General features: G+C 44.1%; 2 protein-coding genes across 2 annotated transcripts; both read right to left on the bottom strand.

Annotated features, from left to right (window-relative positions):
- Nucleotides 1-15: 15 nt before the first annotated feature.
- Nucleotides 16-7,919, bottom strand: DDX47 (DEAD-box helicase 47). Its single transcript, XM_084302021.1, has 12 exons — nucleotides 7,802-7,919; nucleotides 7,166-7,259; nucleotides 5,693-5,881; nucleotides 5,081-5,152; nucleotides 4,448-4,566; nucleotides 3,860-3,931; nucleotides 3,613-3,729; nucleotides 3,242-3,388; nucleotides 2,796-2,933; nucleotides 1,350-1,420; nucleotides 709-838; nucleotides 16-618 (listed from the first exon to the last, which is right to left on the bottom strand). The coding sequence occupies exons 1-12, from the start codon at nucleotides 7,916-7,918 to the stop codon at nucleotides 496-498; spliced, it is 1,389 nt and encodes a 462-aa protein (XP_084158147.1). The 5' UTR covers nucleotide 7,919; the 3' UTR covers nucleotides 16-495.
- Nucleotides 7,920-10,854: 2,935 nt separating this feature from the next.
- On the bottom strand, nucleotides 10,855-15,034 carry APOLD1 (apolipoprotein L domain containing 1). Its single transcript, XM_084285413.1, is given in 3 exon segments — nucleotides 10,855-12,521; nucleotides 12,523-13,216; nucleotides 14,992-15,034. Coding segments are annotated over 2 exon segments (738 nt in total). The 5' UTR covers nucleotides 13,212-13,216; nucleotides 14,992-15,034; the 3' UTR covers nucleotides 10,855-12,472.
- Between the last annotated feature and the right edge of the window lie 3,150 nt (nucleotides 15,035-18,184).

Genomic DNA, 18,184 nt, shown 5'->3' with positions numbered 1-18,184 from the left:
ACACGGAAAACCAGCTAGCTTTAAAATTAATCTATATTTGGAGTTGTCCATGTCACATGTCCCTTCTCTAAGGCAAAATCATAACACAACTGTGCTGTGGAAACTCAATTACTTCTTTTAACTTTTTCATCTCTCCTTTCTTCTGACAGACCTATTTGACTCCAGATGTACTCAGTGAGTTTGGGTTACGGACATAGGCTGCAGCAAAAGGAAAGATGAACCACCCTGGACTTCTTTGGGGCCAAACCACATCTGCTTCCATGCCCTGAGGAGATGGTCTGGTGTCTCTGGAAGGAAGACTGACCCCATGGTACCACAGTGGACCAATCAGTCTATAACTTGCAAAGCAGAAGAGAGGAAGGTATTTTCCATCTGGACTACCCAATTAAATGTTAAGCAGTCCAGAAAAAAAAATCCACTGGAGATGGATGCTGAAGGTCATTTTTGCCAAGCTCATGTAGCCATAAAGAAGTAAAAGCTTGTCCAAACACTGAGCTAGAAGGCTTTCCGTTTCTTCTTTTTCCCACCTGCCACCTTTTTCCTGACACCAAGAGCTTCTTCTGTGTCATCATCATCACCATTCCGAGATCGCTTCTTCTCTCCCTGCTCCCGCAGCTCCTGCAATGCAATCAAAAGATCAATCAGAAGTTATGTCAGACAAGGAAATTCAGACTACAACAAATACAGCAACAAAACATTACCACCTACCATTCGAGCAAATCTCTGGGCCTCAGCCACACGTTCTGTCAGCATCATAACCTCCTCCTCCTGCATGGGGAATGCTGGCAGCTTCTTGCCAATCAGGTGTTCAATGCGTTGAAACAGCTCTACATCATACCTGAGAAAAGACATTACCCTGAATCAGCCCAGATGGGATTCATTCAGTCATCGCTACCCACAGACACTGTCCCTTAATTCCTCCCAATAGCTACACTTGGCTTGTGCTGATGGTCTCACAAGCAACTCTTAAATGCATCCATATGATGCTATCCTTCACTGATATACCTCAGAAGCATTTGGCAAACACTTTGTTTAGAGGAATACTTCAGCATTTCTTAACAAAAAATAAAAATATTAAACCTGCATATATTATAAAAATGTACATATATTACACAGTGAAATGATAAACAATTAGTTCTGATATTTACATAGATCCAGGATAAATTCTGGAAGCAGATTTCTCCTTCCCCACTCCCCTGGGCTTTGAACGCTCTCCCCTTAAGCTACATAAATCCAACTGGTGCCTCAAAATGAAATACAGTATTTTCTTCTCAACCAGGATCAGGTCAGATGTATTCTACTCTAAAAGACAACTAGGAAGAATAAGTCTGCTGTAATTTAAGACTTACTGTGTGACAAAGGTGATAGATTTTCCAGACCTCCCAGCTCGAGCTGTTCTCCCAACACGATGAATGTAATCCTGAAAGCAATTTTCTTGATAAGCAATATCACACCAAAAATATACACAGCGAGCACAGAAAAGAAGTAGGGGAAAAAATCAGACTGTGTGGTTGTTTCTTCAGGGCAGAGGAAGAAAATGGGGAGAAAATAGGGCCAGGATTATATACTCAGACTGTGTGCAGCATTAAGGTTTGATATTATGTGGCTTGTGGAAGCATCTTAAACATTTCTTTTTTCTTTTTAAAAGAAAAGATCACTTCTGATTACTCAAGACTACAGAACAGAAGTTGTGCCACATGACTTATTACTGGTACTATCACTTCCTTGGAAAGACAGTATTTAAAATAAAAGTGAGCCAATGCCTCCATTTTCATTCTCAGGATCTAGTGCTCTACATCATCTGTCTTCCATACAAACTCTCTAGCAAGTAGATTTAAAACTGGCAAACAGAGTGAAAGGGAGGATGGATGAGAACAATTTGGAAGCTTCTATCTAGCACCTACAGCTCTGGGCCGTTTTCCAGGTTTTATACTGCATTACAGAAGTTAAAACACTTTATCCTCCAAGCAGTGTCTGTGGACATTGCTATAACGCGAGAAATCAAAGGACATGTTCTGTGACACGGTGAGCTGAGAAGGAGGTGCACAAAATTAATGATGTCGTTCATGTGCCTGGTCCCCCAACTTTAACTTTTGTCCTTTTACGATGGCAAAAGCAATGTCTTCAAAGATGAACTATACTTTCTTCTGTTTGCAGTGTATAGTACCTTTGAGCATTACAGGGAACAACCTTAACTGCATGTTAGTAGTGTGCTTTCTGAAACTAGGCTGGTGAACAGTCACATCCCTAAGATAATATTATGCTTTCTATAAGGAAGAAACTTAGTAACTCGCTTTTTTTTCAGTTTGCTATAATTTTGTGATATGAAAGTGGAACGTGCAGACATCTTTCTTGATCAAAGAAATCCTCCAAGAACATTAGAGTCGGAGATTCTTTTTTTTGCCCTTTTCAACAGTTTAAAATGCAAAGACAACACCCGTATCACAGGTACAGAGATGACTTCCTGAAACTTGTAATATGGTAAAACAATTTCCAAAGTCTGTAATCTGCTTGATGCAGCACAACAAAACACATACTCTAAGCAGAAATACAAAGACAGAGAACATCCCTCACTTTTCTTAACTTACAGGATCAGTTCTATAAACCAGATCAGAACACCCAACCAAATAATAGGTATCAACTCAATCGCAGAGGCTGAATAACTTCTTTTCATTAACACAAGTGTGAACTACACATCCAGTCAGCAGAAGACAGGTTGTCTCTTTGTCTAGCTTCAACACTCAATACGCCTCACAGTGACAGGAAACCCTCAGTTAGCACACACACTAACTTACCTTAGAGTGCGTAGGAATATCAAAGTTTATCACCACATCTACATGTGGGATATCCAGACCTCTGCTTGCAACATCAGTAGCCAGCAGAATAGAACGCGCCTTTGCCTTGAACTTGTTTAGAGAGCCCAAGCGTTTGTTCTGGAAGAAAGGACAACAAAAAGAGAATAACGTTCACTCCAGTTAATATGCTCTTGTTGAAACACTGTTAGAGAAGAACTGGAGGAGAAACCACTCAAAAAAAAATAAAAAACTCACTTCTCTAATTGTTTTTTGAACTATTACAGAAATCAGTGGCAGCACTCACATTAGATTAGCTTCTAGGGATCAGTCCAGTCCACTAGTTGTGAAATACTCCTTCTGCAAGGTAGTTGTGACTCAGTATGGTACAGCCCATTTCCCAAGAGACATGCCTCCTGTCTATTCCGTTCTGTGGGATATGCCCATACCTGACTCATCTGCCCGTGGAGAGGAATGGCAGTGAACCCCAGGTTGCGGAGCAGCAGAGCAGTCCTCTGAGTATTGTTACATGTACTACAGAATACCATGAAAGAATTTCCAGCTAGTTCATTCAAGATATAAACCAAGTAGCTGTCCTGTAAAGAAAAACAGGGAGGGAAAAAAAAAAAAAAAAAAAAAGGATAATCACATATGCTGCATTAAAGAATAAGTTCAGTACAAGCTAGAGAAAATGACAAGATATTTTGCAGATGTAGGAACAACAAGACAAGATACAGAATAAAGAATATATTTTTTATATTCTGTATATATATTCTGTATATAAAGAACATATTCTTTATTCTGTATCCAGGGGTATTACCTTGAATTTGGATGGGATGAAAATGTAGTACTGCTGTAGTTTTTCAACTGTCTGATATTTGGAAGAAACAGCACATTTAACAGGATTCTTCAGAGCAGCACGCTGGAGTTTTTGAACCTTGGAAGATCAAAGTAAGTTAATACCATGTGGACAGAGACTTTGTCAGAAACCTGGACATGAACCAGGCAGCCGAGACAAAAGTGTAGCCTGATGGAAAGATAATTAAAGCAGAGTACTCTGCTCTCACCTGCTTGGTCATAGTGGCAGAAAACAAGAATGTCTTCCTGTCTCGAGGAATCACTTTCAGTATCTTATCTACCTGTAGAAAGAGAAAAGAAAGAAATGCTGTACAGAACAGTAATCAAGATATAAACCCCCTCCAAATATAACTGTCATCCAAGTGAGGAGTTCTGCCCCGCATGCAACTTCAGCTCACACTAGGAATAAATTTCCCATCTTCTCATGGGAAGTTTTGGGCTGATACTTTGTTGATAGTCATGCAGTGTGCACTCTAGGAGTCAAACAGCAGTGCAAACAGCAAGCAATATTCCTGCAGGAAGGTGTATGTGATTGTCCCATGCGTTACTGTATAACATGTCAGGCATTCCAGAGAAATCAGTAGAGTTCATAGACAAAATGCCCCCTAGTACTCTGCAGAACTCTCCTGCTAAATTCAGCTCTCACCACAGGCTTCCATGCAATTATCAGATCTTCACAACAATTTGCTATTAACTTCTACAGAACTACTTGCTGAAACATTTACATGACTGCATGAAGCAATTTAAAGGGATGCCCCTGTGGTGTTCCAAAAAATCTTCCTTTAGCACATTCCTACCTCTGTCTCAAAATCCATGTTGAGGATCCGGTCAGCTTCATCCATCACTAAGAATTTCAGAGCTCGTAAGTTGAAGCCCTTTGTGTTCTCCAGGTGATCAACTAGACGGCCCGGGGTTGCTACCAAGAGAATCAGAGAGAGCAAGTTAAGAATGAAAACAAAGGAAAAGATCCAAAGAGGTATGTCATGTTACAGAAATTGAATTCTTCACTGAAGAGAAACCAGATTGCTTTGTGGGAAGCACTCTTTCAGAGGTTATCCTTGAAGTGATTTGAAGTAAGACTAATAGAGTCAGACTCTCCGAAGAGCATCCAGCCCCTCAAAAAGCAAAACAAAACTGATGGCATATGAGATATACTGAGAAGAATGAGATCAGGGTTTTGAATACTTCAGAAGAATGAAAAGCCAAGACAAAGGCAATCTAGCAGGAATGCTCTGGAATGAGCTCATAGCAGCAAGGTTACTGATGCCTTCTCTAAAAACATCAACAAGCTAGAACTCAGATCTCAGGATTAAAACAAATGAAGGAAGTACTTTCACTTTTTCAAACACATAAAAGCTTGTGTCACTCTTTCTTTGGATGACTGCAATTTGATCATATTCATACCCCATACCTCCTGCACATTGACTTACCAATTATAATATGCGGTTTCTTGGCTAAAGCCAGAGATTGAGACATGTTGTCAATTCCACCCACAATAACCGCTGCAGGACAAACAGAATAGTGTCAATCTTTCAATTTAGCAATAGCCAACCCCTTGAACCTTTATGCATTTTCTCCCACTCCTTGCCACCCACAACAGCACTAGACCAATTAAAAGTTTGTTTTCTTTGTGAGAATTCACTGTATTTCCACACACCTGACCTTCCCAGGCCTCTTAAGCTATACACTGAAGCCCTTACCAGCCTCAAACATTTTTTCACAGTTCAAGAGCTACAGACAGAATCTATTCCTTGCAGCCTAACTCAGATGCAGAGTCTCAGAATTCTAAAAATATCCAAAACCAAAAAATAACACAGTTAAAAGGCAAGATTAAATTACAACATACTACAGAGCAGATCTCTACTCAATTTAACTGAACACAAACTCATTATTGGGAATATTCTCTCCTACTTCCATTTCTTATGGTTTGGACATAAAATGCATAAGAACTGCAGAGTGTTCCATAAGGGAAGACCACACTGTCACAAGTACAGTTTCTTTCCCACAACTGATATGTCTGTCTTCCAGGTAAGGCTACTTACCACTGTGGACACCAATGGAAGATCCGAGAGCTTCAAACTGCTCTGAGATTTGGAAGGCCAGCTCCCTTGTTGGTGTGAGGACAAGAGCAAATAACCGCTGAGGTGCCTCCAGCAGTGCTTGAAGAATTGGTAAAGCAAAAGCTCCTGTTTTACCAGAGCCAGTTTCTGCCAGTCCAATTATATCTCTGCCTACAAGTAAGAGGAAGAAGGGCAAGAACTGTTACAATTCTATACTAAAGAGGACTTCAAGGAACTGTGCAAAAAGTACAAGAATTCACTAAGGATAAAAAGAACAGCCTCTGCAATAGCTCCTCAAAAAAAAAAAAAAAAAGAAATACACAAAGCGTAAAGGAAAAAAAAGAACTTCAGAACATGTCTACAGAATTTTAAGAGTTTAATTTCAAATGTACCATAGCAATAATTACAGTCCTGATTCCTTTCGTTCTTCAAATAAATTTCTGACAGTATACAAGTTTTCATACGTTTCACAAACCGCAATGTATTTGGTTCCATAGATTAAAACAGTAATCTAAACCTGCTTGCATCCAGCAAGGATTAAAACAGCAAGTCCTCTACATACACACACACAAAAAAAACACCACATAGGCAGCAGAGTAGAATTCATCAGCAGAATCCATTCTAACTTCCTAAATCCCAACAGCTGAGAACATGCTGCCAACAGGCCTTAAACAGAAAACCCAGGAACACAATTTTACTTTTGTTTTTGAAGAAAATATTATATATGGATTAAAAGAGCATGACAACAGTTAAGTGCAGGACAGACCAGACACTAAGTTTATTTCCATTTTTAAACCAGCATCACTACATTAAACTGTCGCCGTGAATTCATGATGGATTATTTTTTCATATGAAATATTCCAGAGGTAAAAATATTTGCTGAATTTAATAATGTATTTTCCAGCAGTCCAGTATGATTATAGAAAGTCATAGTTGCTTCATTATTTCTCACTTCAGAACTCTAATTTCAAGGAATTGTATGCTCACAACAAAGCAGATTACACAAGCTATGCAATCAGTCAAGGTATCTCCAATTTCAAACACACATTGTAGATCTCTAACAGAAGATGAACAGTCCTAAGTCTATCAAGAAGCATCCAGCATATCCCTGAGTACTTCAGAAAGACCACGGGCAAAGGTGACTAGCAGCTCAAATAACTGAAAACAATTATATTTAACACAGAGTGCCAGAATTATCCAACAGTAGCAAACACATAAGAACCCACACATTAATCTGAAAGTCTGAAATTTCAGGCAGTGTTGCAGGGGAAATTAACATTTCAAGCTCCATCAGGAAAGGACATAAGAATGAACACTGAAATTCCTTTTATACAGAAATCTTCCATGATGAAATGAGGATGCTTTCAGCCCTGTCAATACTCAGCAAAGTTTACTCCCTCAGAGCTCCTGAGGCATCCATACCCATACCTGGGATCAGAGGAGCACGCTACTCACCTTGGAGAGCCACAGGAATAGCCTCAACTTGAATCTTTGTTGGTACCTTCCATCCTAACTGGTCACAAGCTTCACACAGGACATCTGTCACTCCCTGAATATTAGTGAAAAGAAGAAATGGAGACAAATATCATCAGGCAGCTCTAAATTAAGTCACTGCCTTACATACATACTGCAACAGAGCCACGCTTGTTTCTAACACAGCCAAATCCCATCAAGCCCTCAAATCACCTACATGTAAGCACGCTTTGCTCACAGAGATGCTCACTTCCACCAGTCCCATCCTAGATCTTCCCAAACCCATTAGAAGTGACTGCCATCAGCAAGCAACTACTCATTCCCCCCCTAGGTTACACAAGCAACTTTCCCCACACAGACAGCTGCCTTCCTTCCTCCGCGGGCAGATGGCATTAGGACGGAAAAAAAAAGGAAAACTCCGAGGCAAGTTGCTGCAACTGGAATAGGGGCAAGCGGCCGGGAGGCAGCACCCGGGGCAGCAACAGCCGTACAGCGGGCAGGGCCGGGCAGGGCAGCGCTGCCACGCACGTGTCCTCCCCCAGCACCAGCAGCTCCCCCGGGCCCGGGGCGCCCCTCTGGTTGGGGCAGGGAGCGGCAGCGGCTCCGATCGCCCCTCACCAGCTCCTTGAAGCTCTGCGCTGCCGCTGCCGCCACCTCCTCCTCCTCCTCCTCCGCCGGTGCCTCCACCGCCGCCTCCTGCTCGGCCGGGCGCCCCGGCGCCGCTCCCGCCGCCATTTTGTGCCGTCCCCTCGTAGCGCGGCTCGCAGCACGCTGGGAGCTGTAGTGTGCCCCGGGGCGGCTGTGGGACTTGTAGTGCAGGACGGGACGGGACGCCCAGGGGCCGCAGGGCTGTGGGTCGGCTCTCGTGGTGCTTGGGCACCGTGTGTGGTGTGCAGGGAGTCCCTGCTCCTGAATCCTGCGGCTGTAGAGGAAGCAGGCAAATGAGCGAGCCAGCCCCCGAAGTGCACGCATGCAAGGAACAATTTAACTTATTCAGAGCTTCATTTTGGAGTACCAGTGTGGGGGAAAGAAACCACAAACGGCAAAAACTGTCATTGTTCATCCTTGTTTTCATGTGCATGGTAGTTACCAAAGTGCCTGAAACGCAACAAAACACGCCGAACTGTAGCGACAGAGCACAAAATGAGAGAACGGGCATTGGGAATGGAAGATAACTCATGGCAGGGCGAGAGGGAACAGCCTCGAGTTGTGCCAGGGGAGGGTCAGGTTGGAAATGAAGAGACATTTCTTTTCAGAAAGAGCAGTCAGGCACTGGAATGGGTTGCCCAGGAGGGTGGTGGAGTCACCGTTCCTGGGGGTGTTCAAGGGAAGGTTGGGCCTGGTGCTTAGGGACGTGGTTTAGTGGGTGACATTGGTGGTAGGGGGATGGTTGGACCATATGGTCTGGAAGATCTCTTCCAACCTTAATAACTCTGTGATTCAAACACTCCCCCAGCTCTCTTTCGAGGCACTGTCACCACCCAGGCAGGCAGCCTGCAGGTGCACAGGGACAGGTGAAAATGGCGGGGGATGTGGTGCCCTTCAGGGGAAAGCTGTGCCAAAATTCCATGTCATGGCAGTCGTTCCTGAGCTCCCCCCCGTCCATCTGGTCTGGGTGTGCCCTCTGATCTGCAGTCCCAACACTGACAGCAGCAGGGCACTCTTGCAGCTAGGTGAATGTCCTTTACTTTAAGGAAGAATGATGCTACAATATCAAAGGGCCTGAAAAGGACAGCAGAGCTGACTGCAAAACAGAACTCATAAACTGCGTTTCTGAGCAGACCTCCATCTCTTGCCACTTGGGAAGCCTGTCTGGGTGTGCTCATAGTGGAAAAGCTGACGTACCTGAGCATCTGTCACTGGATTCCAAGTGTGCCATTTCCTCTGCTCCCAGAACAATGAGGAAAGTGAGAGGAAATCCGAACAAACTCTCTGCATGACAGGGAAAGGAGAGGAAACCTGAAACAATTCACTGTGCAGCAGTGGAAATTAAACTGCTGCATCCCACTGTGATCAGGATCAATGATTTAAAAAAAAATAATACCACAGCACCTGATGTAAATGCTAGCTATGAAAATATGTTAAAAAAAAAAAAAATTATAAGGGTTTGAGCTATAAGCTTGCTGTATCTGAAGTGTAGGCCTGGACAGTACGTAGACATGAACCCCTGTAAGGGTCACTGGGACGCCTTGGGAAATGGAGTCAGGGATGTGATGGAAGTCACTGTTTCTGATTCTTTGTTGAGTTTACTGCTCAGATAACATGATAGGTGCTGTTTTTGTGGGGGCAAGGGGAGCAATTCGTTAGCTATTCTGGTAAGTTCCAGTTTAGGTGATTTCCTTGTGTACAGCCTCCCATTAGTACAGGTATAATAGCAACTGTTTCAGAAGCGATGCATAATAAGACAAGATGTGTATAGTGGGTGATAGTTAATGCTAAATGGTCCAGTCCACTCATTGGGACGCACAGGGAGGCTATTAGAATATCCTCGCTTCCTGACTTTATTCAGACTCCTCTGTCATTTATACTTTTTATTATGCTTTCAGAACGTACTATGGGATTTCGTGGTAAAATGATAATTGCATTCCTACCTCATCACCGAATCAATCCTCCCTGAAGCAGTTTCAGCAAAAGGGGAGTAAGGATGGCATGAGGAGGCCAGGATTCACAGCTACCAACCCAGGCTATTCATCAGCTCACACATACACACTTCTCTCCCCCACTTCCCAGCTGCTGAAGGAAGAGTTCAGCCAACAAACACATCTACAAATTTGAAGGACTAATAGCATAACTACTATTAAAAAAAGCTGCTGAGATAAGACAGCTCCCCTAAATGTTGCTTTTGACTCTAAGGGAGTCAAAATATTGCAACTAAGCCAATACTGGGGTATGTGCTCCACCCCAACCCTGCCCAGCCCTCCCTCCCCCCCCCCCCCCCCCAAAAAAAAAAAGAAAAAATACATATTTTTTGCTTGTGTAGCTAAGAATGGAAGTAAAAGTATCTCTGATTTGTCCTCAGCTACTGAAGAGGTGGCTGTGATTGCAGTGCAGGACTGTGTTAAACAAACCAGCACTAAAGAAACTCTGAGCTATCAAATTCAGATCTGTTTTTTAGATCTGTCTATTCAGATTTGTGTTGTTGTTCCTATGTTGTTCCCTGTGGTGGGACATGAACACAAAAGATGCATTGCCAGAAAAACTGGGGAGAGCATAAAAGAAGAAATGAGTTATATAATTTTGTCTGTGATGACGAAAGCAGCTGTCTCAAAAGAACCTAGTGTTTATGGTATGGAGCTCTCTGGTGACATGCTGGAGCACTAAGAAAAATTCCACACCATGCCTGTCTTTGCACAGCATGCAGTTCACACTCTGAAAACACACTTATATGCTCACATGTATGCACCTTGCAGCATCTGCATGTCAGAGACCAGCATGCACAGGGTACATGGGCTCATGTGCACGCCAGGATATGCAGTCACACAGATATAAATGCAGACATTCATACGTGAACGCCAGCTGGGTATCATGGAGTCAATGACCTCACTTTTCATTCTCCCCTTCTGAGCACATCCAGCTGCTCATACAGTGTCTGGAGCTGTGGGGTGAGGCAAGAGGCAGGAATGTGATCACATGCAGGTGTGCAGAGAGACACTGACACAAAAGTTCTTCATATTCATTTAATCAAACTAACAATGTACTTGTTCATTTATGGCAAACAGACATGGGCATTACAGAAATCTGAGTCACATTCTGTGGGACCAAAGCTTTTGTTTTATGTGCCAAAACAAAAGTGGGAGTCATGAGAGAAAGACAAGGTAAGGAAAAGTAGTCAAAATTTGTGAGATTGAGTGTTTCCCTTCCCACGATTTTCTTGGTGCTACAGAATTACAGATTAGCTCTTCTGATAATTTGGATTCATGTTTCTGCAGGAAGTTCCCCTGCGGATTGGGGTCTACCTGTGGAAGTGGAATTGTCGCTGTGTTAAGTCCTCTATCTGTCTCAAGCTAGCTTCCGGGGTGTCTTCCATGTACCTCTGCCAGGTACTGACATGATCCCCATCATCACTGCACTTGAGCACTTTGCAATATTTGTCCCAGAAACACCCTTGTGAGGTAGGGAAGTGCTACTATCCCCATTTTTACACAGGGAATTGAGGCACTGAGGGGCTGAAAATCACTAGGTACGTACTTAGCAGAACAGTCACTGGAAACTGGATCCCAAGTCATTCCTCCTGCTTCCTAAGGGCTCTGACCACTGAATCATCCTTCTCCTCTGCACCCCTCTTGATTATTAGTACCTGTGTATGTATTGTCAATGTGAAGCCTTCCATTGGAAGCACTGCTAAGAGTAAGTATAGCTCTCTGCAGGCACTGCCTCCTCCCTTCCCAGACAAGTCACTGTGGGTTTCACAGGCTGTTTGACTGCACAGAGAGTGACACCTCCATCTCTCAGATGTGCTCGCATCAGTGCTAGGCTCCAGTTCAGACCAGTAACACAAGCCTGCTCTTCCCTCCCTGCTCCAAAAGGTACACTTACTTTTCTCCCCAAGAGTCCCCCAAGGCAGTCTCTGGTCCCAGGGTCACTGACCAATCTTCCTCCCTATTTTGGTTCCTAAGATCTGTCTCTGATTAACCATAGTTCCCCATACTTTGTAACTACCATCTTTCAGGCCATGCTTTCCATTTCCTATAGGGGTTTGCCCTCCTTCACAGACAAAGATCATGTAACTTGCTCTCACATGCCACAGACTTGCTTTGCCTCTCAGAACTGCTGTATCACTTTGGAGCAGAGATCTCCTTTTAAAAAAAAATAAATACAATATCAAAACCCTAAAATTTTCCTCTGTAAATAAATAGAATACAAATATCACAGTTCTCAGCCAGGAAAGGTTTCTTTAAAACAGACAACAGTTTCTGGCCACTATATATTTTCACCCTGGGATGAAGAGCCATCCATACAGTCTATCATATCTGGGGCTGCTTGCTTCAACAACCTTTCCAGATGTACCTTGGTAATGGGACTGTAATCTACTGGAAACTGGTGGCTGCTGGCTCTTTGAGGGTATCCCAGCCCCCTCACTGTTCATAGATTTGTGAGTTATTTACAACCGAGGGTCAGTCAGCACCAAAACTGCAGGGATTTCATGGGTCTACTGACCAGCTCCTTTCTGCTGCCATGGGAAGGCAGAGTTAGGTGGCTGGGGAAACAGGACTGAGGAATGGCCACCTTCCCCTGTGATCAGACTCCATGTGTCCATCATAACTTGGTTTAATTACGGGGCAAACTCTTTCAGATGGATGGTCTTGGGGTCTTGGTGGTGGTTTTAGCACCCAGGCTGTTTCCTCATCCGTGGGGAAAGCTGTGTCCTGGACTCAAGGAGTTCACAGACTTCATCCATTGCCCTGGTACAGGTCTCAAGGTTGGCAGCCAGCTTCTGGATTTTGGCCTTCAGCACGGCCTGGCTTACTTTCGTAACCTCCTTTGTATATTCTGGCACAAGGAAGCTGTGGGAGCCGCAGAAGACCAAGAAGCAGACGGAGTTGTACAGCGAAATGGAGGCCCTCTTCTCTGACTGGAGCAGTGCGGGGTCCCCTGGGCCCTGCCCCCGGCGGAGGAATTCCAGGCAGCCGAGGATTTCCCTCATCTGTTTCCGACAAGTCGTTGCAATTTCCTGCACCTTTCTCACCTCCCGGGAATTGCAGAGCACCAAGGAGAGATCAGAGGTGATATTGACAGCCCCCCCAGCAGTGGCTAGGCCCAAACCCACAGCTGATGCCAGGAGGGAGGCTCCCAGTGTAGCTGGGCTCAGGGACAGCCCCACGATGGCCGTGACTGCTCCCGCGGCGGTCAGCGAGCTCCCGCTGATGTTGGCAATCAGGGACCTTTTGCGGAGCTTGTTTATTTTACGAGCTGCCTTGTGGAGGTGAGCAATTTGACCACGCAGCCTTCGTCTCTGATCCAGCAGTGCTATATGGAAGTGGTGCGTGGGGTCCACTGTCTGGGGAAGGGCAGCACCGTTCCTCTCCATGGCCTCTGTCCAGAAACAGAAAAAGTTAAGTTGGGATTTACAGGAAAAAAAAAAAAAAAAAAGACATGCTCAGCCCGGACTTCCATTTCAGGGATGGCACCCAGCCAATTTTCTAGTTTCTCCCGGCTACTTGAAAGGTTGGCTGTCCGCACGCACGCACACACTCACGTACACACACGCATGCACACACGTACACACGTGTATGTTTAATTACCGTATTCCAACTTTCAGACAGAGGAATTTTTAAATGTTTTTCTTGATCCTTGAGAAGACTAAAATATCTTAAGGACTGGCATCTGAGGTACTGTTCTTGTTTCTGTGAGCACACAAAATATCTCTTCCTACCCTGGGAACAAAAATTTCCTTAAGATTAAGTGACTTGGTGTCCAATGCTGCCAGAACTAATAGGTATTGTCCCCACCATGGAATTCAGAGGATTTGCAATATTAAAGGGCATCCATCACAAGAAAGGACAGACTCTGAGGAGATCTCAGTAGCAGAAAAACCCCGTTTCAGGACCAGCTAAGCAAAGCTGTTCATTAATGCAGCCATCTTTTCTAAGTATTCTGTACTGTGAACTGGAGGGTCCTGGCCCCTCACACTGGTACACTATGACTAGGTCCCCTGGTGAAGGGATGCAAGACACGGTCTCCTGATGGCTCTTGAACAGGAGACGTTTATTACCCTTTTTCACTTATTACCTTTTTTCACTTATTACCCTTATTCACTTTTTCACATATACTGTCCCCATAGCCCCACATGCTGTCCATGCACCCGAATTTGTCATACAATTGGTTAGAGATCCTCAGACATGTGCCTCGAGCCAGCCAGCAACTGGCCACTGCCCAAAGCTCATCTTTAACACTGTAGCCAATTTACGTTATCTCAACCTTGCTCAAGTGACGTGTGAAACAGCACGGAGCCACCTGCAAATTCCTTTCCCACACCCTGGGGCTTTCATTCTGCAGACTCCCTGTCTTCCAGAAGGAAGAAACCACCTACCAAAGAGTCTTTCCATCCTGAAGTATGTAAATAAATTATTCTTGTTGCTTTTTATTATTATTATTACTATTTTATTTTCCCTACTGCTTGTCCTAATCCTTCTCACACAGAATCCTTTAGGGCCTCCCCTGTCTCCTGTGACTGTCAGAACAACATCCCATTCTCTCTGAGGCCCTTGGTATCATCAAGCTATTTGAGCCACTTGTGCTTTTCTTAGCTGGAGGCATTTTTTAATATGGCTATAATCAGAGATGAAGCTGAAGGGAGAAGGACTAACACTAAGCTAAATAAATACTGGTGTCAAAATGAGCAATGAGCACATCATCAATGACTTAGCAACAGATCAATATCGTGATCATTAACTATATCAATTCCTGTAGCATCTTAACAACTTGTTCTGCAGATTTTCTCTCTGAGAACACTCTAGTAATACCAGTAGCCATCTAACTGCACAGTTAGAAGTACAGTCATTCAATATATAGCCTCAGCCGTACAGTGAAACATTTCTTTTGATTACACTGATTTATACCAGCATAAAAGAAAACCAAGACATCTCCTGTTTTTAGGGGAAAATCTCCCCAACAATATATTTTTTTAAATTAATTTACTGTTATTAAGAAATTATAAATACAGTTTATTAATAAATTATTAATAAATATTAGCTTTAGAAATATTATTAAATACTGTGCATAATAGTCCCAAATCAGTTTCTAAAATGCACATGCTTTCCTAATGCAGGTCTCAAACAGATTCCAGTGAAATACTGGTTCAAACTTACCTTTAGTTTCCAGCTGACCTCCCAACAGACAAATTTTGGTCTGTTTCTGGAGGAGACCAATTTATAGCTCCTGTGGACCAATTGCTGCAATGGGAATGCTTTGCCTCATACTGGGAGTTTGCCATTTCCTGCTCTCCCTTGTGCAGAAGGATGTGACACACTGGAAAGTGACCTGAGGGACAGCGAGCACACATCATGTTCAGGAAGCGATCCCTGCGAATGAACATTGTGTGTTCGCTTTTCCTGCAGTGTAGGGGGGAAAAAAATAATAATGAAAAAAATCTCGGCCTATTCCTGGTTCTGAGCTAGTGCAGTCATTCCCCCCAGGGAGCAGTTGCCTTTCCTTTCCCTGAAATAGCAACTGACTTTACTCTATGCTGGAGCCGCCAATTACTTGATGACTGAAGTTTCCCCCCACTCCACATCTAGAGCATCAGCCATTCAGCTACTTCATTCAAGGCCAGTGTACTTTTAAAATCCCGTCTCTTTGGGATGATGGTGCTTGTGACTGGCTGGAATGCAGCAGTGCTGCGTGAGAGCTGGAGCGGTGCTCAGCCCATGTAAGGGAAACAGCAAGTGGCAAGGTGATGGCTCTGGATTCACATCCCTGCCCCTTCTCAGTAGACAAAACTGTTGCTCTGTTTCTCAGCCATGGGCACTCTTATTTTCCTAAACTGCATGCCCAGCAGTTGATGACCAGAAAGAAGGGGTCACTGGGATCTCCTCCTTTGCTGCCTGCTATTGCCTGGCAGCCGTGCCCACCTACTGATGTGGCCAGAAGGAGGAGATTGTCAGGGTGTTGGGGAGGAACAGTCTGAGTGACACTCCTGGTGCTGCCTTTCACACTGAGCCAGGGCCAGCTTGAATTAAAGACAGGAAAAGGAAATGACTTTTTGGTGGCACTAAGTGGTGCAGTTCACCTCAGACCAGAGTGGTGCGTGTCCCTCTTTACACAGGGCCTGCAGTGCCAGGGACATCCGTTTCAAGCAGCTGTGCTGGAAGACAGCAAATGTACTTTCTTGCTTGGTGGTTCCTTCAGGACTGCTTGCCTCTCATTCTGACTCAGGGTCCCCCAGGCATGGCTAATTTGAAAGCCACATAATTTTTACTGAGTGGCAAGTCTTTACTGTTGAATCTGTGAAGTGTGTAGCCACACAGTTGCTGCAGCTGACCCAGAGAAGAGACAAAGACTGTGAAAGAGCAGGCAGGGAGAGGAGAAGGTTGGGGTTGCTCATTTCAGTGCAGCTTGGTTTTAGAACATCTTAAACTGACCATGAAACAGTATGTCAAGTGTTTTGTCATGGGCGGATGAAACTGGACATGAACTAAAAAAATCGATAGCATTAAAAAGCTTCTACAACCTGTCACAGAATGGAAAGAGAAAACATTGTTTTGAAGATGCTTAAATAAGCAATCTTGGTCTGTTACACTTTGTACATATTATATGTTAACAGGAAGATGACTTTTGACACTGAGGGAAATTGTGCCTTAGCCTTTCCTTTTGTTTTAGCAAAAATATGCTTGAATTGGAGCCCATCTGCTTTGGCAAAGGTTTGCAGTTGATAGACATGAGAGTTCTTTCACACATTCCCAACAGAAAAAGCTTTCTTGATGTAATTGCACCTGCATTGTGACTTGTCTTGGCATAGATATTTTTGTTGGAACAGCGAGTTTTGATAAGAGAGGAGAGGAGAGGAGAGGAGAGGAGAGGAGAGGAGAGGAGAGGAGAGGAGAGGAGAGGAGAGGAGAGGAGAGGAGAGGAGAGGAGAGGAGAGGAGAGGAGAGGAGAGGAGAGGAGAGGAGAGGAGAGGAGAGGAGAGGAGAGGAGAGGAGAGGAGAGGAGAGGAGAGGAGAGGAGAGGAGAGGAGAGGAGAGGAGAGGAGAGGAGAGGGTGATGACAGTGATGACAACAATGACAATGATGAGGAGGAGGAGGATGAGGAGGAAGACAAGGAGGATGAGAAAAAAGAAGGGAGGGGAAGGGAAGGGAAAATAAGAAAATATTGCAGAAAACAAGGGATTCCCATTAAGTGCTACAAATAATATCAACTTGATTTTTAAAAGGAAATGTAAATACAAATAAGAAACTTCATTTCCTATGGAGTCTTCCAACAGCAGTATGCTGTGGTCTGTTTCTGTTCCTGTTCATACCCTTACAAGCATCGCTTTGCTGTGAGCATTGGGCTTCACTCCCACAGAGAACACACCAGTGAAGGTAAACTGGCAGGAGTGGGAGCAGAACCATCAAGGAACATCTCTGAACACCTCCCAGGGAGTGAAAGGCTTTCAGTGCCATTAGTACACCTGCCCAGATGTGAGCACATCTCCTGAGTCACCAGGCAGGTCCCAGGGACGCTGACTGAACCAGCTGCCAGAGACCTCAAGACTGTTGGGTCATGTCCGACCCTCCCTGGGCAGTCCTGCAAACTAGTGGAGGCCCAGAGATCCTGCCGGCTGTATGTGTTCATCCAAGCCGCGCTGCTGCTGCTGCAGTCTCTTCATTCTTGGCTCATGAAGAGCTGGTGCTTGAGGGTGGAAGAGGTACAGCAGGCGTTTCACGATTACACTGGCCAAAAATCATCCCTCTGCTCCACCCTTTCCCATCTAGCCTCATCCTCCTGAAATGTGCAGAAGCCAGACCCATGCAAAATCTGCCCTGAAGGCATTTTGAGAGAACAGATGACAAGCAAGAGGAAGGAAGGATGTTTTATGGCCTCAGCTCTCTTCCTTCCAGTGGATTTTGGCAGAAGTGACTGGACTTTCTGCTCTCGATCTCCCCGGCAGAAGGGATGTAGAACAGAGTGAAACTGTTTTGATCTACTGCAGTGTAGCATTTGATGGTGGAGTTTCATAGATGCATTTCCTTTATTAATACTATTTTGATATAAAGTACATTCACATTTAAATGCCATCTTTTTAACAGGCATTTTTTGTCATGTTTGGTGCTTTTGACCTTAACTGCTGGGTCCCAGGGTTAGAAGTTTTCTCTTTTTTTCTCTCCCTCTCTCTCTTTTAGTAGAAAGGAGAGTTCTTCTCTTGCATCTTTCAGGTTAACCAGCAGTGCATTGCACAACTTTTGCAGCTACTTGAGAGAGATAACTCAATATTCGTAACAATACACAGGGATTTAATTGAGAAATAACTTAGATAAGAGAACTAGCTATCAAATACAGTTATTGGAAGTGGAATTATT

This window comes from Netta rufina (genome assembly GCF_964035555.1).
Source record: "Netta rufina genome assembly, chromosome: 1".
NCBI lineage: Eukaryota > Metazoa > Chordata > Aves > Anseriformes > Anatidae > Netta > Netta rufina.
This window is presented reverse-complemented; position numbering and strand designations above follow the sequence as displayed.

What these genes read in the sequence shown, in the direction of transcription:
- DDX47 (XM_084302021.1), bottom strand. Translation starts at nt 7,918, where the DNA reads ATGGCGGCGGGAGCGGCGCCGGGGCGCCCGGCCGAGCAGGAGGCGGCG. An exon ending in TATTCCTGTGGCTCTCCAAG is followed by an intron (nt 5,882 to 7,165) that starts GTGAGTAGCGTG and finishes TCTTACTTGTAG; the next exon opens with GCAGAGATATAATTGGACTG. An exon ending in TCTATCACCTTTGTCACACA is followed by an intron (nt 839 to 1,349) that starts GTAAGTCTTAAA and finishes GTCTTTTCTCAG; the next exon opens with GTATGATGTAGAGCTGTTTC.